The following is a 19,608-nucleotide window of genomic DNA, read 5'->3' as shown; positions in this document are numbered from 1 at the left end:
AGCAAACCGGGAAAGGAGACCCGCTTCGCCGCGGTTTGCTCTCGCGTTCCCGGAGCCACCCAGCAAACCGCAGGGAAGGAGACCTGCTTGCTCTGGGCTCTGGGAACGAGAGAGCAAACCGGGAAAGGAGACCCGCTTCGCCGCGGTTTGCTCTCGCGTTCCCGGAGCCACCCAGCAAACCGCAGGGAAGGAGACCTGCTTGCTCTGGGCTCTGGGAACGAGAGAGCAAACCGGGAAAGGAGACCCGCTTCGCCGCGGTTTGCTCTCTCGTTCCCGGAGCCACCCAGCAAACCGCAGGGAAGGAGACCTGCTTGCTCTGGGCTCCGGGAACGCGAGAGCAAACCGGGAAAGGAGACCCGCTTCGCCGCGGTTTGCTCTCGCGTTCCCGGAGCCACCCAGCAAACCGCAGGGAAGGAGACCTGCTTGCTCTGGGCTCCGGGAACGCGAGAGCAAACCGGGAAAGGAGACCCGCTTCGCCGCGGTTTGCTCTCGCGTTCCCGGAGCCACCCAGCAAACCGCAGGGAAGGAGACCTGCTTGCTCTGGGCTCCGGGAACGCGAGAGCAAACCGGGAAAGGAGACCCGCTTCGCCGCGGTTTGCTCTCGCGTTCCCGGAGCCACCCAGCAAACCGCAGGGAAGGAGACCTGCTTGCTCTGGGCTCCGGGACCGCGAGAGCAAACCGGGAAAGGAGACCCGCTTCGCCGCGGTTTGCTCTCTCGTTCCCGGAGCCACCCAGCAAACCGCAGGGAAGGAGACCTGCTTGCTCGGGGCTCCGGGAACGAGAGAGCAAACCGGGAAAGGAGACCCGCTTCGCCGCGGTTTGCTCTCGCGTTCCCGGAGCCACCCAGCAAACCGCAGGGAAGGAGACCTGCTTGCTCTGGGCTCCGGGAACGAGAGAGCAAACCGGGAAAGGAGACCAGCTTGATTACCAGAGGCTTCCTCCTTCCACGGAGGTCAAGAAAAGCGCTGGTAAGTGTCTACATTGGATTACCAGCGCTGGATCACCAGCGCTGGATCCTCTACACCCGAGACAAAACGGGAGTACGGCCAGCGCTGCAAACAGGGAGTTGCAGCGCTGGTGGTGCCCTGCAGATGTGTACACCTTCAAAGTTGCAGCGCTGTAACTCCCTCACCAGCGCTGCAACTTTCTGATGTAGACAAGCCCTTAGAGTTTTATACTGCTGCCCACCACCCTGGTCGCTGAGCGCCTAGCCACATCAAATAAATAGTGACTCCCTAGGAGTTATCAGTAAATATAAAGGAATATATATAGGAATAAATCAATCATACTCAAAGCCTTTAAAAGTTACTTTCCATCAAAAATACCTCACTGCCCCCACTGCCATGAATATGTCCATCACAGAAATGCATGTTTTCTAATGAAAAGCACAGGGTTTTATACTCAACATCACAATGAAGAACTAATTAGTAACTTACTTTAACATCATAATACAAGGTGACTAGACTCATCAGCCCCTATATTTTTTTAAAAGAAGCCAAAGTGGACTGCTCCCACCCAGCACTGCTTGACTGAAAGCTTCCTACAGAAATGTAAATATAGTGCTCAAGAGGGTGTTAGTTTGACAAATAAACTAACAAAAAAAAAACCCACAAATCATGAATTATCCTGTATCTTCAAACAAGATTGTTTGAATTGTGACCTGCAGTTTTCATATGTTTTTATTCTTTTAGGTACAAGTACCTCTCTCAGTTGGATTCCCCTCAGATTAAATTACTGGCTCCTAAGCCTGCAAAGACGTATGTACATGCTTAATTTCACACACTGAGAACAGTCATTCTGATTTCAAGTGTTTAGACTGTAAATGCTTATTGTTATCTGTCTGCATAGTGCCTCAGCCAGTGGGGCTCGGACCATGGCCTGCAGGTACTACTGCAATACCAATAAATAATACACAAACAGGCCTTTAAGAGGACCATTCAGAGAGTAGAATGTTCATTTACATTTTTAAAAAAAATTGCTGAATTACAACATCACACTACTGTAGATCAGAGGACGTCTACTGAGGCTTTATGTTTAGTTTAAACAGTCTGCCAAAAGTTTGTGCAGGGATTCAAGTTAATCAGGGTTTGCCTACAATACAGTTTCATGGCAGATTCCAATAGGCCAATTCACAAAACAACCATTTAAAAAATGCAGTCTTTTTCAATGTAATCATTAAGTTAAATAAATCAGAATTGGCCAAGGAAGACAGCAAAAAAAAGTAAATTCTAAAGTACAACATTCTCAGTAACATGCAGGGTCTGTCATTAAGAGTCCTGTGAAGTAGGCATATCTGTCCTATATTCAGTGACCCACAAACAGTTTTTGAAATGGCTGGTTTGATCTGACAGCTTTGCTGCCCAACCAGAATAAACACAGCTGAAACATACATTTATTTTTTGTTCATTTTATTAATCTTGTGTCCAGCCGACACCTACGCTAAGATGAAGCTGTGTTTAATTGCATGTGATTCCACTTGGGGTCCATTTTACCCAGGTAAAATAGCACATTTGATGTCTTTTCTTAACTTTTACCAGCTGTGTTTTTCTGACTACCCTGAGCATCTCCACCTGTTTCCACAGATGGTGCAGCTGTAGTTAAAGGCAAACACCTGGCCTTTCATATCCATACCTTGTGCTTTAAAAGTAGATTAGAGTTACAACAGCTCCCCACACCACTGACCTCGTTAAAGCCATATCAGCATTTTGACTGTGAATCCTACTTGGGCACTTAAAATGTTGGCCATTTCAAACACCACTGATCTGAAATTTGGCACACAGATTTTTATACTGAACAAGGGTCACTTACATTTGCTTAGCTTTTGACTGTCAGTTCAACAAAAACAATGAAGTCCTTGGAGTCTCACGTGGTCGGGGTTTTTTTGCCAACCCCAAACTTTAAATTAAAAAAAAAATACACAAATGTAATGTACCAAGATCCATTAATCATCAATAAGAAAATGTTTCTAAATGGCCAACATATTAAATTTGAAAGTCAGACATAAAAAAATGTTCTTGACCTGGACAGCTGTTGAGTGTCAGGTGAGCACAGAGGAGAAGAAACAGGTTGAAACTCAGTCCAGATGAGACTGAGTTAATGTTGGAAGCAACTGGAAGAGACAGCAAGCGTATTTTCACTATCTTTGATTGAGGGTGAGACGCCGTCATTTGTGACACATGTGTGTAATCTGGGGGTTGGGTTGGTACACAAATGATCATACAGCACCAATGTCCAGGAAGGCATTTTACCACCTGCATCTGGCTAGATGATTGTAAATGCTTCTTTTGGATGTGGATCTGCCACTGTTACCCTTGTCTTTGTCACCTCAGAATTGCTACCTGGAGTTAACACTTTAAATCAATCCAGAAACTTAAGCTAGTGCAGAAAGCAGCAGCCTGCCTATTAAGTGATGCTTCCAGGTGACAGTGCATGACACCTGTGCTCCATGATCTGCACTGGCTGCTAGTTAGTTCTCAGACTGAAGATGAAGTGTTAGTTTTGATCAATAAAGCCCTAAATGGCTCTCTCCTCCAGCTATACTGCCACATGCAAATCAGCAGAGGCACAACAGCTGGACCCCAATAACTTAAAAGAGATGAGTCTGGCATTAGAGCATTCTTCAAAGGGGCCCTCAGTTCTGGAAAAAGCTCCCTTGTGTCTAAAATAGCCCAGGACTGCTAGCCTTCAGCGCACATTGTGAGACACGCGCGACGAAACAGGATGGGTTTTGACTGGGGGTAGATGTGCAGAAAGGAGGGGAGTTTTGGTGATTTACATTTTATTTGTTTTTGTAATTTATGGCAGAGGCACCTAGAGCCTTGGATAGGCTTGTTTAATTTGTTTATAAATCTAGAGAAAATGTCAAAGGTCTGTCCACTGTAACAAAGGAGTACTGCCATTTTCATTATTTCATATGTTGGGCAATTACGCCCGTGTACAATTTGGTCTTGCAGCCTAGATAATAAAATAGTTCAAAAAGAACCTAAAGAGTCCAAATTCTTATTACAACAAAAACACTGTCCAATAAATCTGATTGCCACATGTATTGCTACTTCTACCATCACCACCACCATGACCACTCCCCGTACGTTTCCGCAGAAGCAAGTGGGATGTTCATACTGCGACTGCAGACATGGTGAAGAATGTGCAGTGAAAAGACACTGCAGACATATATACAGGGAAGAGTTCTCTCAGCCTGCCCAACCCAAATGTGGAAAAGATGAGCTGAAGGGCATTTCCCAAGCGAGATGAACCTTTACTTGAATTTAAGTTTTATGAAACCGGATCAGATGCAATAAACTTACATTATAAGTGGGATAAAGTTTTGCGGTGGCCAATGCTATGTTTAGGTGTAAAGGGGACAACCATGATATTCTGGCTGAGAATATCATTTCAAAAGAAGCTTGAGGGGTCATCATACAGAAGATCTCTATGCAAATGAAAGCTATTTGCCTGGCTGATTTGCTTGCTGTCATGTCTAGAAAAACTCTGAACTCTTTCCCTAAGGTTTAGATTTCAAAAAGTGATTAGTGAAGGCCAGAAGGAATCTCTGAGAAGGGACTCCTGAATGATGATAATTGCTGGAGATGCCGTTTGCAGAGACAACCCACAAATCTGTTCCATGGGTCCAAAAGTCTAACATAATTGAACTGATACTTATAAAAGCTCCGCTCAACTCGAGTCACATTTCCAAAACTCTGCACTGCTCAGCCTCCTGGATACTAAAAACTCTCCCTTACCTAAGCCGATTTACAATGGGTCTCAGTAGCCTAGAGGATTTTATCATGAAAATGGAAGAGTGCTGCTTGCCCAACCCAAGTGAAATGGATAATCTCAACTGGATAATCCTGTTTTAATGAAGAAATAGCCGAGAATTTCATGAAGTGCAGAGATTTTCATGAAAGACCTGCAAGACCTCTCCTTTATGGCCCTTTCTCACTAAAGCTGCAATACAAACCTCCAGAGTGTATTTTGTATAAGACTATTACGAGTTATGTAATGAAACACAGGGCCAAAGGTACATGATTCTCTTCTCTGTATACAAAATATTTTGCAGTCTGTAAAATCACAAGCAGCGCAAAATTCCCTTGCATCCTCCACCACAAAAACAACAACACAACACATGCATATCACTCTTCCATCAATATGCCTCACCTCTTACTTGGAGAGGCTAACTTCTAGTAGCCTGAGAGCCCGGTCTCCATGGTCTATTTAATCTCTGGCATCTCTATTGAGTCTGCCAAAAAGGGACCAACTGTGATATGGACACCTGTCTGCTAGGGATGGACTGAAACCAACAACTCATTTCACACAGGCCAACAAACAGCTGTCAGATGGTAATAACTTTGTTAATGCCAACCTGGGCTGCAGTCAATCGAGAAAGGCTCCATACACCATTGCTAAACTGCTAAGCAATCTAGCCTCTGTAAGCTTTAATAGCCGAGCAGTCTGTTGCATTTAAAAGCCATAGATTTCAACAAATTTAACTTTGTAACCCCTGTGTTATATTCAATGGATATAAATCCACTCAATATATATGTATTTAAAAAACCCTTTGTTCTTATAACAAGAACACTAAAGCAGACCACACTGAAGCAACAGTTCACAATAGTCTCAGCACAATCGCTCCTTCCCTTCCCTCAGTAAACACACAACTGGTGAGAATAAACAGTGGTTTTCTAGGCTGACAGAACAAGCAGTGTTGGGGGGATAATTCCTGTGCTGTACCAGTGACTGGAATTACCAAGGCTTTGCCAGCAGCTTAATGAGATGGAAACTCATGTTCCCAATGCCAGGATGTGTTTGCTGGGGTATAAGCTACTTGGATGCCCTGCACATTGTACTGCTCTGTTATAAAACAGGTGCAAAAAGCGCTGATGCACCCCCATTTGCGGATGGTGCAGTCATCCTGGTAAATGTAGCCAGTTGGAAAGTTCTGGTATGCAGATTCAAAATACTGGCATGCTAAGCTCATGAAGACAGAAAGGCGGTTCCATATCCTAATCATCCCAGCCACTGTTTACTTCCAACAGTTACCCTACGATGGAGCATTGCAGTTACTGATAAATAGGCTACTTCTAAAAAAGACTCTGTATATTATATATTCCCCTCCACAGATCCACACTCACCTTCCAGCCATTGCTACTTTCCTTAGCCATGTCCCCAGTGACAAACAGGAGGCAGGTGTTTACACTGAGGCACATGACCCCAAGCTAGGTTTAACTGCTTTTTAATGGTTCCTGGTCCATGCATCTCTGAAAGTGAGAATGTAACAGTTTCATGAAGGTGGTGGAGGCTTTGAGCACATTGTGGAACACAAACTAGACAGTTAACCAGCTTAAAGAGTAAAGGATGGTGTTGGAAGGTCAACAACTCTCACAGGTAAAGTAATCTGAATGGCAAACATGGCGGGTGGCAGGAGCTCATAAGAATTTCTGGCTAAAATTTGCTACTTTAAACCATTACATTAAGAAGGACTTGATTAAAGTAAGATGTTCTTTAAAGCAAAGAAAAGAAAATGGAGATAAGACTTTTATCCAACTTGGACTAAGCTGGAATGAAGATGGTTCTGCCATTTGAGGCAAATCCTGATATTAATTCTATTTTGTTCTGGACAGAGTATGCCTCTTTGCTTCCTGCCTAAACTGTTATGTAGTGTTCTGTGCTATGAAACAATTACTGTAATTAACCCCAGAGGTGGCTGGATTTCAAATTTAGTGGTGGGTGCAGAAGAGTTTCCCGGACAAGAGCTTACACTCTTTAGGATCCTATTGGATGAAAAGATGCTCTATAAAACAATCCTTATTGTTTGCTCCAAGACCCCCGCAGCTTGTCTGTACAAAGCAGTTAATGCTGCCTGAAACTGCCATCATCTCAACACTAAAACTGGCAAACGGGAGGGTGGCACATGCTGAATGTGTTAGTCTGTGTGTCAGAATAGCATGTGGCAGCCTCAGGCAGAAGCAGCTTTGGTACAAAGAGGTTCAGCTTGATCTAAATCTGTTTGTTGAACTGATGCCTCTGCAACTCCCCACTTCCAGCACACACAAATTGATTAACATTCAGTTATGATTATCATAATGTTTCCACTGGAAATGTTTGATACATACACAAAATACACCTTTACTGACTTTGTATTACCATTAGGTGTCTTCAGAAATATTACAATTATCAGGAGAAAGGTTACATTTACACTAATCAATAGTTGTATTGTATTTGGCTTTGGATCATATATAGGACTTAATGGATTTTATCACAGCTAAGGAAGTTGCTTGAGGAGCAGATGAAAGTTACAGAAGGAAAAGTATTGCTGAGAGTGTGTTGCAACCACTTACCAATTTCTCCTAACACTCAGCACTTTGAAATATCTGAAGGTACAAGAACAAATTCCTTCTGGGGGTTAAGCACCTGAAATCCCCCTTTGAGCTCCTGCCTTTTAGTTAGCATGCATAGAACATTTTGCAGCTGAAAATTAAATGTCCAAAATATTGAGCCTTAAGACACCAATTTTGTAATGGAAATGACAATTGACAATAAGGGTGCCATTGGGCACCGCAGTAATACCATTGTTTCCTCTTAGCTGGAAGCAGGTCCCTAACACAAAGTTAGTTATTTACAGCCATGATTTAGTCCCTATCAGCTTCTTCAAACCATATGCCAAGTCCAGAGCCATGCTAGGAATAAGATACTGCATCTCAGTCTGCAATATCCTGTCCACTACATGCAACTTCCATTTCAATAACACCAAACAAAGATGATAGTCTAAATAAGAGCAGTTTATAGTTAAAGCCAACACGAGAGCCTGAGACAGCCTGAGCCTGTTTCCCATTCAAGTTCACACGAGTGAAATCTTACTAGATTCACCAGACCCAAGAGAAAACAGCCAGAGATAACAAATATAACATGAAAAATTATCACCAGCAAGAGTGATCTCACAGAGTACCAGGATCAAGAACAAAGCAAGGTCCTGCAGGGCTACAGGAAGCCAGCCAGATAAAAGTGCATTCCAATTTACCCTTCCTCATAACATACAGGAAAAGAAAACTAACCACCCTGTGGGTCTCCCCATCTGGTTGTGCTAGAGGTGACAGCATAAGGGCTGCTTCTCTTTCCAAAACTTTCTCCTCAGCGCTTCCCCCACCTTCACCACTACAAACATTTTGGAGACTTAAAATTAATATAAGACTAAAAACCCCTTTAAACTGTTTTGTCCAAGTATTTCCAAAGCTTTTTGACAGGGGAAAAAGAGGACAAATCCTGCAGCCATTGATTCAGCTCATAGCAAAGAGAAAGCAGGGCTCGAAAAACCCAAACCTTCTCTCTTCCCTTCCCCTGCTGTTTTGGAGTCCATGGGCCCTGTTGTGTTCTGATTGTTATGTAAAACAGGTCCCTGTTTCTCCTGGGGCCCGCTCAGAGCTTGCTTGTAAACAGAGCCTGCTGAATGAATAGATGTTCAGTTTACAAAAGATCCTTTGCTTAAAGCAAATTTGCCTCTCAACACATGGCCAAATTCTCACACAATAAATTAACTATTTGGCAGCCACCAAACCTTTGCTGGAGCCAAACCAATTAGGACTTTAATGTGATCCCAATTTCCTATTTCTGAGACAGGGTGAAACCGGAGAGAGGGCGAGAGGTGTGTGTTAAGTAAATCCCCTCTTAGTTTATAAATCTTTGCCAATCATCCCAGATAAACCTGTCAGCCACAGTTCTAAGATCTGCATCACACTAACCTTCTCGAATGGAGGGCTATGGGAAATCGCACATGGTATTCAGTGTGTCTGCCTCCCAACATGTGTTTTTCATATTTCGGCAATTCAATCATTTAAAAAATATTTACTGAGCTTTGTCTTTAATTAAAAAAATATGTCCACAGATAAGACAAGCTTAGCACAAGTTATTGTTTCTGAGCTAGAAATGTCATACATCGGAGTGATGTCACAAGATAAACCCAGTCCCCTGCCTGAGTATGGCCCATCAGGGAGCCAAACACCTTGAACACTTTTTCCACCCCCTAACAAAAACCCTATAGAGTCCCGAATATCCAACTGTCTCTTGGTCCCCCACAAAGCTATGGGTAAGTGGGAGGGAAGATCCTGGCTGCAGACTTGAAAGGCTGCTGGCCGGATTCCTAGAATTGAGGAGCCAGGATGGTGGTGGAAATCCTGGGACCCACTGGGCTCCATGGTGTTTTAGCATTCAGAATCAGCTAAATCACTCCACACCCTGGCTCTTGGGCTCCTCACACATGAGTGTGCGCACACACAATTTACTCAGACATTGCTTTATTGAAACTCCTTATATCTGAAGCCACGACTGCTTTAAGACAAGAAGAAGTTCTGTATAAGCGTATCGGATAATCTAGTTTGCAGTGTAACCACAAAGACTACTGAAGATTTGGTATCAAGAAACAGCCATTGGAGTACATTCTCCTTGCAAGGTCCATGTAACCTTTATTAGCATTAAAGAGGTATGGCCTCAGGGAAAGAAGAGCCCACATGTCTTTTAAGCATCTCTGTCTTTGAACAGTATCTAACCAAGAGGCTGATATCTCTGAGGAATTTTGGCAACAAGAGTCAGTGGGGTCAGAGTCCTAAATCTAGGAAATATGTATTGTTTCTTAAATTACGTCTTAATACCAGATAACATAAGATATGGATCACTGATTATCTTAAGAAATACAGTAACGCGCTCATTGCTGTTGGAACAAGTTCTATGGAAAACCCACAGCTTCTCCAAGGCTGCAATGCAGGAATCCAGCATTTCGTATCTGATAGGACTGTGTACGAGCATGGTGCAGTGGTAGTGCCTGGGCCCAGACTCTGGAAGGTGGGACTGGAGTTCCGCCAGCTCAGCACGCTAGCCACACCTCAACCTTTAGTCATGCAGCAGCTCTGCCTCTGAAAATTATACAGCCTGCTTTGAGCTTGGCAAGAGGGGGGCTCAGGGCCCCTTTGGTAACCTAAAGATCTGGCATGGGGAGGAAGGCCAGTTGGCTACCCCCAGAAGATGACCTAAGGAGAAAAAAAGCCACCAGTCGCCTCCCAAGACTCCTGTAAAATGTCCACTGTTAGGTGAGGTGCTCTATAAACACTTGTTATTACATCATGATGGAGGCATGCTGTTAAAGCATCAATAGAAATAGCAATAAATGTTTCATGTGGCTCATTACAGGGAATCACATGGTGTGGGGAGCAGAGGCTCTCCCAATGTCACTTTCCTTACAGGACCATTCCTCTTCCCATCACAAGAGTTCCAGAGCCTTGAGATCAGTCTCTTCCCCTACCCCAACAACCAGGAGGCCCCACATCAGAGATGGCAACATTTTGGGCGGGGTGGAGGAGGGCAGAAAAGGCTGCAAAAGTGTCACATTATGAAGTTGTCCATTGTCTAGCTGGGAGCGTAGATCATCCCAGCATGTCCTGCTCAGCATCCTAGGCCCTGCAACTGCTGTACATGGGGGACAGCAGGGTGAGATCCACCTCAAGATCTGCACCTAGATGTTACAGTAATGAGTGCATTAGAAATGGCTGGACAAACACATACAAGAGCCACACTGGCCCCAGGTAATATATTTGGAGGCACTTGCTATTACAGCAACAGAGTCCCCAGATACCAGGAGAAGGGGAGACATTAGAGACAGTAGAACTAGCCCTTTATTGGGGATTTTTATTGATTTAACAAAGACCAGCTTAGATGGTCTTTAAAAGCGGCAGCGGTATTTATCTATAGCACTGTTTTAAATTAATGGAACATCAGGTACATATCTGCTTGATACAGTTCCTTCTGAGATGATCAATAGAAAAATGGCTAATATTAACATTTTAAATTGCCAGCTAGTTCTGAAACCTGGCACCCCTATTAGATTATTTTTTGGGTGGAATGAGATGTTTCAAACAGTGTTATTATGTCATTGTTCAGCTCCAGTCAGGCCAGCAGCACATGATTTAAAACATCCTTATAACCAGAAGGGTGAGGGCTATTTTCAAATGAAGTCTCAAATTTTCCAGAATGCTGTACATTCAAGGGAAAAGCTACATGAAGACTCTGAACCCCCAAAGGATGCAGGGTTCTCTGCCCACTGATCTCGTGTCTCTGCTTGTAACTTAAAGGCTGATTTATAGAACAAAGTTCAGCTGAAGAATAAATCATTACTTGTAGCAGTTAGTGCTTCTCTTTCCATATGGATGGGCTTTTTACTGGGGAGGAGGGGGAATTTTAGCACTAATGAAAGGTGCAGCCTTGACAATCCTGCAGACTGATGTTTATATAGACAACAGAACAGATATCAGATGGTATCTTCCCTGTTTAATTAGACAGGCTTCAGGTGTGGGGAAGAGAAGACAGAAATAGGGACAATTTTCTGCCACAGACTCTCTTTCATTGATATTCTCCACAGGAGATAAGGACAAACCTTGGAAAAATAGTTTCAAACTGCCTGGAAGAGTTTCAGGTGAATTACTTATCTGGGTTGAAACACTGGATCCATAACTTTCCGTACCAGAGGACTCGTGGCGCCAGATTCCCTTTTCACTTACAGCAGTTTTATGCCATGCTAACTCCACAGATGGACTCATTCCTGATTTACACCAGCAGAAGTGAAAGCAGAACGCCTTTTTTCCTTCTTTTTTTAATTTTAGAGACTTAGTGTAAAAACTGAGCTAGTTGTGAGACTTGGTTAAAATAATAACGGGGATCTCAAGTTCGGTGACTTTTCATTTCAACATTGCTCCAAAGCGAATCAGTTCATGAGTTCTACCTCACATATGTGCTGTTTTCCATCCACTGCTCGGAAAAGTCACACACCATACTCAAGAAAATGCTTCTCTTGTTCAGCCAGTTCAAAAGATTCAGGGCCCACTTTTGATCTTACCTACTCTGGTATAAGGGAAGAGTAACACTGGGTATGGCTACATTTGGAATTTCAAAGCGCTGCCAGTGTGAGTGTAGTCGGAGCGGCAGCGCTGGGAGAGAGCTCTCTCAGCGCTGCATGTAAACCACATCCCTTATGGGTGTAGCGTGCAGCGCTGGGCTGCCACCCTGATTACACTGACGCTTTACAGCGCTGTATCTTGCAGCGCTCAGGAGGGTGTTTTTTCACACCCCTGAGCGCGAAAGTTGCAGCACTGTAAAGTGTGAGTGTAGCCATGGCCTCTACTAAAGCCAATGAATTTACCCCAGGGTAATAGCAAGGTCAAGTCCATAAAAGATCAGTTTTAATTTCAGAGCATCAGAGCTGTCCTCACTATCATACCAGAAAGGAATATGCAAGTGAAGGTGAGTATCTATTTTAAAGTAATCTGAAATTTTCCCTATTTCAAACACCCGGGGTCGCCTGCATTCCCACTTGTATTCTGAACTATCAGCTTCATAGAGAACATTTAAGGATTCCTCCACAGTACTTTATCAATGCAGCCAGCAAATTTGTTCATTAATGTAATGAAAACATTAGCCAAATAACCAAGTCAAGGTATATATTTGGCATTACTGACATTATATGCCCACTCCTGCTGACTTGCTTTCTAAATATCAAAGACAAAATGCAAAGGTCCTTGGACAAACACTACACTTCACTGTGCAGTAAGAGTTGGCATCAAGCTCCTTTGTGTTCAGCTGCTGCCCATACAGTTAACAATAACTGATACTCCACACGATTTTTTTTGCCTGCTTTTTATCTACTTACATGGTCTCCATCATCATAATATCTGAGCACCTCACAAAAATTGGTACTTTTATCCTAACAGAACCTCCGAGAAATAGGTGACCATTACTCTTCCTATTTTATGGATGGGGAACCAAGGCACGAAGAGGCAAAAGGTATGTCTACACAGCAATCCAGAGTTTTAATTGCTGCTTGTGTAGACATAGCTGAGCTAGGTTTGATCATCCAGATCATTGCTACTTCTAGTAACAACGGCAGTGTAGCTGCGACAGCAGCAGGGGCTAACCTCCTGAGTACAACCCTGCCCAGCATACTGGATACAAACTTGAATGGCTGATGGCCATGCTACCACTGGCTGTGCTGCTGCAGCTTCACTGCTACTGCTGCTGTAGCCTAGAAGTACCCAAAAGGCTCTGATCCGGTCAAGCATTTACCCATTGACATCAAGGTGGCTACTCTCACGCTTGAAGTTACCTACATGCTCTGCTGGATCAAAGCCTGATTTCAATGGGAGTCAGGTGTTTTCATACCTTTGAGGATCCAAGCCTAAGTGACTTACCAAGGTCACACAGAAAATTTGTAGCAGAGGCAGAAGTTGAATGCAGGTCTCTAGAGTCCCACACTAGTGCATTAACCACAGGAACCATCCTTCTTCCCCCCTTGAATAGCTTTTCTGAGTAGGGTATTAAGAGATTGTCTTTTCACCTGGTGCTTGGTCCTGTACCAATATGGATTCTTGTCAGTGCCTGCATCACTGACTGCAGTCATTCTGCACCACAAACAGGTCACAATGGAACTTTTTGCAAGTTATTTTTGCAAGACGCATCCAAGCTGGAGAGCACTTTTTCATATCCTGCAAATATGTGACATGTAACTACATGATCTAACTCATGTTATTATAACATGACCTCTCTACTAGAGTTTACTTCTCTCAGCAGCCATCTTGACAATATGGTGTGTTGAGTGTGCACGGTTTGACACGAAAATATTTTTATCTGGGTTGACTGCATAATACCCTCACTCCTACCACATCTCAGTACATTTTTCCACCACACAACAAGGATTTATCCATCCTCTGTAGTTTCTTTCATTTGGCAATTCCTTCAGCAACCAGGCATACAGCTCTTCTGGCTGTTTCTACATTACTGCTAGCATCTGTCTATGTTGGATTCCCTTTCAGGCCAGCACATTTCATTTTAAAATGCTCTCTCATTTTCTTTGAACTTTGGGATGCACTTTCACCGGTTGCCTTGCTTCACTGAACTCAACTTGTCAACACAGACACACTCAGGATACAGTGATTTTAGCAAATACCAATCCTATTCCATAGTTACACAAAGGCATCACAATGTGATCTCTCTCTCTTCCTGCACCTTACTACTGAGCCCACTGTTGCTTGAAATCAATTCTGAACACACAGGTTTATCCATAAATTAACAAATGCTGCACACGTAAGAAAAGATGAGAGGAATGAATGGGAGGCTATTATGGCTATATACACACACATTAACCATCTATTCCACTCATTGGCAGCAGTAATGTACTTCCCTGCAGCCCTGCCAACTTTACAGCTTTCAAAGAAAAGGATTGCAACTCTTCCTAGAAGGAGACCTCCTGTTTCGGTAAAGTTTGTTAAAATGGAGCTCAAGTTAATCACCTTCATATCCCCAATGGAGCAGTCTGTAGGCTGCTATACAGCAACACTGGAGTGCTTAGTAGGTTTACCAGGATTTTGCGGTGAAGAACTATTACAGTGACATGACAAACTTTGCATGAGATACCACACAATCATTTTACAAGGATGAACATGGCATTGCTGGGTGTTCCCCCATGGTACAGAACATCACACCTACCTAGAAATTAGAGATCTGGTCACCTCTTTCCACAGAGCTCTCCATGGTGAGGCATGCTGGAGGGGGAAGAATGCCCCGAGGACACCCTAGATCCCCACTGTGGAGGTGGGGTTTGCTTCCCCCTCAAGCAGCATATGATTCTGTTTCTAGTTCATTTGGCTGTATGTCTGATAGGAATGTGTAAACGTGCCAGTTAGTAGGTTTACCAGGATTTTGCGGTGAAGAACTATTACAGTCAGAGAGCAAAACAAAGACTCCTACATTCTGACCTTTCAGTTTGATCTGCAATCCAGTTCTATTCTGTTCAATTCATTTTACACAGATATACGGTAGCTTTACCAGCCCAGAGAGATGTAAAACACATTTGTACCCAACAACAGAGAGTACTTGATCATGGAGTATTTACAAACTATAGAACAATACCAAGTTGCTACAGGTCAAAAATGTTGCTTTATGGGGACAATTACCACTTTTCAGTTTAAAATGTCATTTAATACAGGGTTAAAGCAATCACCCTGACCAGCTTAAGATCAAGTAGTTTCAGGTTTTAACATTCCCTCTAAACTCATGCAGTGTAATGAAGATGAATGGGCTAGCGGAGATAGGTGTAGTCTAGTGATCCAAGCACAAGATGCTACTCTGATACTGACTTCCTCTGCAGCCAGGCACTGGTGACAACCTTTGTCTCTATTTCCCCATCTGTGAAAAGGGAAGGATACCTGAAGTAATTCATAAGAGGGTTCTAAAGGATTAGTTAATATTTACTGAACTTTGAAAATGGGAAGTACTTCATATGGGGCCTAACTACACTAGAAAGTTTTGCCATTTTAACTATACCAGTATAGTTAAAGCAGTACAACAGTACTAGTATGGACAGAGTTATACCAGTATAGCTTATTTTGGCTCAGAAGTGGAATAAGCTACACTAATATATGGCACACCACATGCAGACACTCTTATTCTGGAATCAGAGTGTCCACATGAGGAGTTATTCCAGTACAGCTATATCAGCTTAACTATACTGGTATAACGGTCAAAAGAAATCACCCTCCCAACCAACATATTATAGTGGTACTTTTCTAATCTAGACAGCCCTAAGCATTTGACAGCTTCATTCACAAGCGAACACATTTAGTCATATTAACTTCTAAATGAGGTTAATATGACATTGCTCAATTTCTTGGAGTAAGATCTAGCTGAGTTGCAGAAAAACTTACATTTGTTATGAAAACAATGTCCCAGACAAAAACTGTACAATCTTCAGGTATCCATAAAACATTTCCCTTCAAAAAAGAACTGAAAAGGTTTTGCTCAAAATTAAGAATACACTTTTGTAAGTTCCGAAGGCAAGTAGAGAGAATCAAGCTTTTTAAGACCAATGGGCCCAATCCTGCACCTAATGCCTTCTGAGTGAACCCACATGTCTACAAAAAGCCTCACTGAAGTCAATAACTCCACATGCATGTAATGGTCTCCTTCACATGGCCAAAAGCTAGACTGAACCCAGAATGATGAGCATGCTATCTTAACAACACTTGAAATCATCATGGTCTCACAAGGGGTGAAATATACCCCAGTGGAAAACGCCAATTAAACCCTTGCACTTGTTCACTGTCCAGAGGTGAATTTTACCCTATGAGCCCATCCTGCCCTCACTGAAATAAATGGAAATCTTGCCACTGCCTTCAATGGGAACAAGAATTGGCCCCAAAATATCCTGAGATATCTGAGCTGAAGACTTCCTTTCTCCTGGCCAGACTAACAGCCATCGACTGCAACCACGACAAAAAGAGGCCCATTCCAAGCCCGCACTCGTTCCCTCAGATCTCTCTCAAAAATGCTGCTTTGGAGATTAATGTTTCTCATGTTAGTCTGAGCCAAGAAGTAATTTCTTTTTAAGTTTCCACAAAACTGAATGCACTGTTTGAGGTTTTTAGTGTTTTTGTTTTTTTTAAATATCCTTTGAAGGAAAAAAATTAAGACTTTGGGGCTTTCAAGTTTTCCGAGGATTTAACCCGCAATAAAGGCAATGGAATTTGATATTTTTGAAGAGATTTGGTGCAGAAATAGAAGTTACATGAGATCAATGACAGAACAGAAGAACACTAGCCAGGGTGAGGGAGAAAGTGGGTTTGGACATCTGGAGGGGATGTGGCAGAGATGCTTAGCAAAAGCATTCACAGCTGCCACCACTCAGTTTCCAATACACCTTGATCACACCTAATGCTAAGGTACACTGACTCCAGAGGAAGGGTGCATCCCCCACCCCACATCCACCACATCTTGGAGTGCCCACCCTGCTCAGGCTTCAGACCAATATCTACTCCCATAACACAATCTCCCAGACCTTGTTGAAGCAGGCAGCCCTGCAGCAAATGCACTTCCTTTCCCATCTCCCTGCAAAAATAAACAAACTGTGAATGCAGTGAGGAGTAACATTAATTTACACACTGTTTTCTGCTGCCATTCCTTCTCACCAAAGCAAGCACCAGCTACCCAGCCAGTGTGGTTATCAAGGGCAACCCAGGGGGGCTGACACTAAACAAGCCCAAGGTAGAATGGATCCAGATCCACCTTCCCACCATGGCGAACTGTACATTGGCGCAGAGCTTTAAGGGCTGCTTCCAACAGCAGCTCATTCCCTAGCACCCCCTTCGCCCCCACACACTGAGAGAGAGAGAAAGAGGAGTGAAATGGGCAGGCATTGACTAGACTGTTCTCAAACATCAATTCACGGCTCCAGATCCCAATGGAAGGGGCAGTGAGAAGAAGTGGGCCCGGGGTAGGCAAGACAGGGGGATGGGGATCAGAAGTAATGAGGGGAGCAGGGGATGGGGATCCAGGGGGAAGGGAAATGCTGGTGAGAAGCGCAGGGAAGGTGGTGGGGATGGATCACGGAATGGGGATGTGGGTAAGGGATCAGGGGAAGGGAAGCGAAGCATGAAAAGAAATAGGTGAGGTGAGGGCACAAGGATCTGGGATAAGAGTTCAGAGAGATCAGGAATGAGGAAATGCTGTGAGAGGAACAGGGATCGGGGCCCTGGGGTCAGGACATGGCTAAGGGTTGGGTGAGGGGCTCAGGGACTGGGGCCCTGGGGGCAGGATATGGCTACGGGATGGGTGAGGGGCTCAGGGATCGGGGCCATGGGGGCAAGGCGATGGGATACGGATGGGGGTAGGGATCAGAGACAAGCTAGGGGCAGGGTGGCAAGATGGGGCAGGGGAATGGGTGAGGGGCTCAGGGATCGAGGCCCTGGGGACAGAGTGGTGGGATACAGATGGAGGATGAGCACAAGGATCGGGGAGCTAGGGGCGGGGGATGGGTGAGGGGATCAAGGCCATAGAGGCCATGGGGACTGGGCGATGGGATACGGACGGGGATGAGCGCAGGGATCGGGGAGCGAGGGGCGGGGGATGGGTGAGGGGCTCAGGGATCGGGGCCATGGGAGCAGGGCAGTGGGATACGGACGGGGATGAGCGCAGGGATCGGGGAGCGAGGGATGGGTGAGGGGCTCAGGGCCATAGGGGCCATGGGGACAGGGCGATGGGATACGGATGGGGATGAGCGCAGGGATGGGGGAGCTAGGGGCGGGGGATGAGTGAGGGGCGCAGGGATCGGGGCCATGGGAGCAGGGCGGTGGGATACGGAGGGGGATGTGCGCAGGGATCGGGGAGCTAGGGGCGGGGGGTGGAGGCAGGGCAGGGGTGGGAGAGGGGCTATGGGGACTGGGCGGCGGGACAGGACCGCGGGGTGGGAGAGGGGGCCGGGGCGGCGGGGGCCGCGATGGGGTCGGGGGACGCTGTCAGGGAGGAGGGCGGACCCGGCCCCAGCGCAGCCCAGGAAGCGGCTCTTACACTGGAAGGCTCCCGGGATCCCCACCATGGCCGGGCCGCTCTTTGTTCCGGCTGCGAGGCGGCCGCGCCGGACACCGGGACGGCACAGGAGACTGGCGGCTACTCCAGGCAGCCAGCGCCGCGCTAGGCAGGCCCCGCGCAGACCCCGCCCCTCCGAGCTGGCCCCACCCCCGGAGTCTCGAGCCCCGCCCCTATCGGAGCGCTTACGTCAGCGGGCACGGAGCGAGGCTCGTTGCTTCTTCTTTGCAAGCCCTGATTGGTCCCCGTGGGCAGCGTGGGGAGCCGTTTGGCTGTGAGTGGCGCGAGGGGTCCGGGTGCTGAGCGTCTGGGGGGCAAGGGCGGGGGATGCTGGAGGCTCAGGGGGCGGGGGGCGCTGGGGTTTCGGGTGGGGGAGGAGCTGGGGATGCTGGAGGCTCAGGGGGCGGGGGGCGCTGGGGTTTCGGGTGGGGGAGGAGCTGGGGATGCTGGAGGCTCAGGGGGCGGGGGGCGCTGGGGTTTCGGGTGGGGGAGGAGCTGGGGATGCTGGAGGTTCAGGGGGCGGGGGGCGCTGGGGTTTCGGGTGGGGGAGGAGCTGGGGATGCTGGAGGCTCAGGGGGCGGGAGGAGCTGGGGATTTGTATGGGCAGCGACGTGGCATCATTTGGAATCCAATGGGGGTGAGCTCTGGGTTGCTGGGATCCAGTCACTGCAAGAGCTGCCAGTGCAGGCCCTGCCCCAGTCAGCACGAGCCCACTGCAATCTTTCCACATTTTCTCTGTGTGCCAAGTCAAAGCAGATTCTCTCCAGACTCCAGCACTTAACATCCCTCACCCCTAGAGCTTCTTTGCCCTGAATTTCCGTTTCCTGTCCCAAAACACACAGGAGCTAGCGCTGTTTAAAAAGTGTGTGTGTGTGGGAGGGGTATTAATGGGAAAGAAATTCCCTCTTTGCTCCCTTTCCTCACTCACACTTTCCTTGGGGTTTGACGTAGCTCGCTCCAATGCCAGTCTATTTAAAAATTCACTCCAGTACAGAAACCAGGCCTGGACAATTTTGTCTTGGACGGTGAATGTATTAGAAAGCTATGAATAAGGAAAAACAGGGACTTAGGCCATGTCTACATCTAAAATTTTGCAGCGCTGGTTGTTACAGCTGTATTAGTACAGCTGTATAGGGCCAGCGCTGCAGAGTGGCCACACTTACAGCAACCAGCGCTGCAAGTGGTGTTAGATGTGGCCACACTGCAGCGCTGTTGGGCGGC

The 19,608-nt window shown here is 45.8% G+C and overlaps 2 protein-coding genes across 8 annotated transcripts in view; both read right to left on the bottom strand.

The window, feature by feature from the left end:
- Window positions 1-18,491, bottom strand: part of CBFA2T2 (CBFA2/RUNX1 partner transcriptional co-repressor 2) — a 113,734-nt gene extending 95,243 nt beyond the window's left edge. For 4 of the 6 annotated variants that reach the window (XR_007768455.1, XM_050917347.1, XM_050917348.1 and 1 more), the window contains exon 1: window positions 18,370-18,491. Coding sequence is in view for 3 of the 6 variants with exons in the window: in XM_050917347.1 (XP_050773304.1) it covers window positions 18,370-18,397 (28 nt within the window). In the remaining 3 variants the exon portion in view is untranslated. The remainder of the gene's footprint in view (window positions 1-18,369) is intronic. The other 2 variants (XM_050917350.1, XM_050917351.1) reach the window with 2 other exon arrangements.
- Window positions 1-19,608, bottom strand: part of LOC127030719 (uncharacterized) — a 69,975-nt gene that overhangs the window by 49,676 nt on the left and 691 nt on the right. The window contains exon 1 of one of the 2 annotated variants that reach the window (XM_050917446.1): window positions 1,025-1,166. The exons of the other annotated variant lie outside the window; for it this stretch is intronic. The gene's annotated coding sequence lies outside the window, so the exon portion shown is untranslated. Of the gene's footprint in view, window positions 1-1,024; window positions 1,167-19,608 lie in introns of those variants that run through there. 2 annotated transcript variants of the gene reach the window in all.

Source organism: Gopherus flavomarginatus, chromosome 11 (assembly GCF_025201925.1).
Source record: "Gopherus flavomarginatus isolate rGopFla2 chromosome 11, rGopFla2.mat.asm, whole genome shotgun sequence".
In the NCBI taxonomy this organism is placed as follows: Eukaryota; Metazoa; Chordata; order Testudines; family Testudinidae; genus Gopherus; species Gopherus flavomarginatus.
Note: the sequence above shows the minus strand (reverse complement) of the source record. Positions and strands in the feature narration are given on the sequence as shown.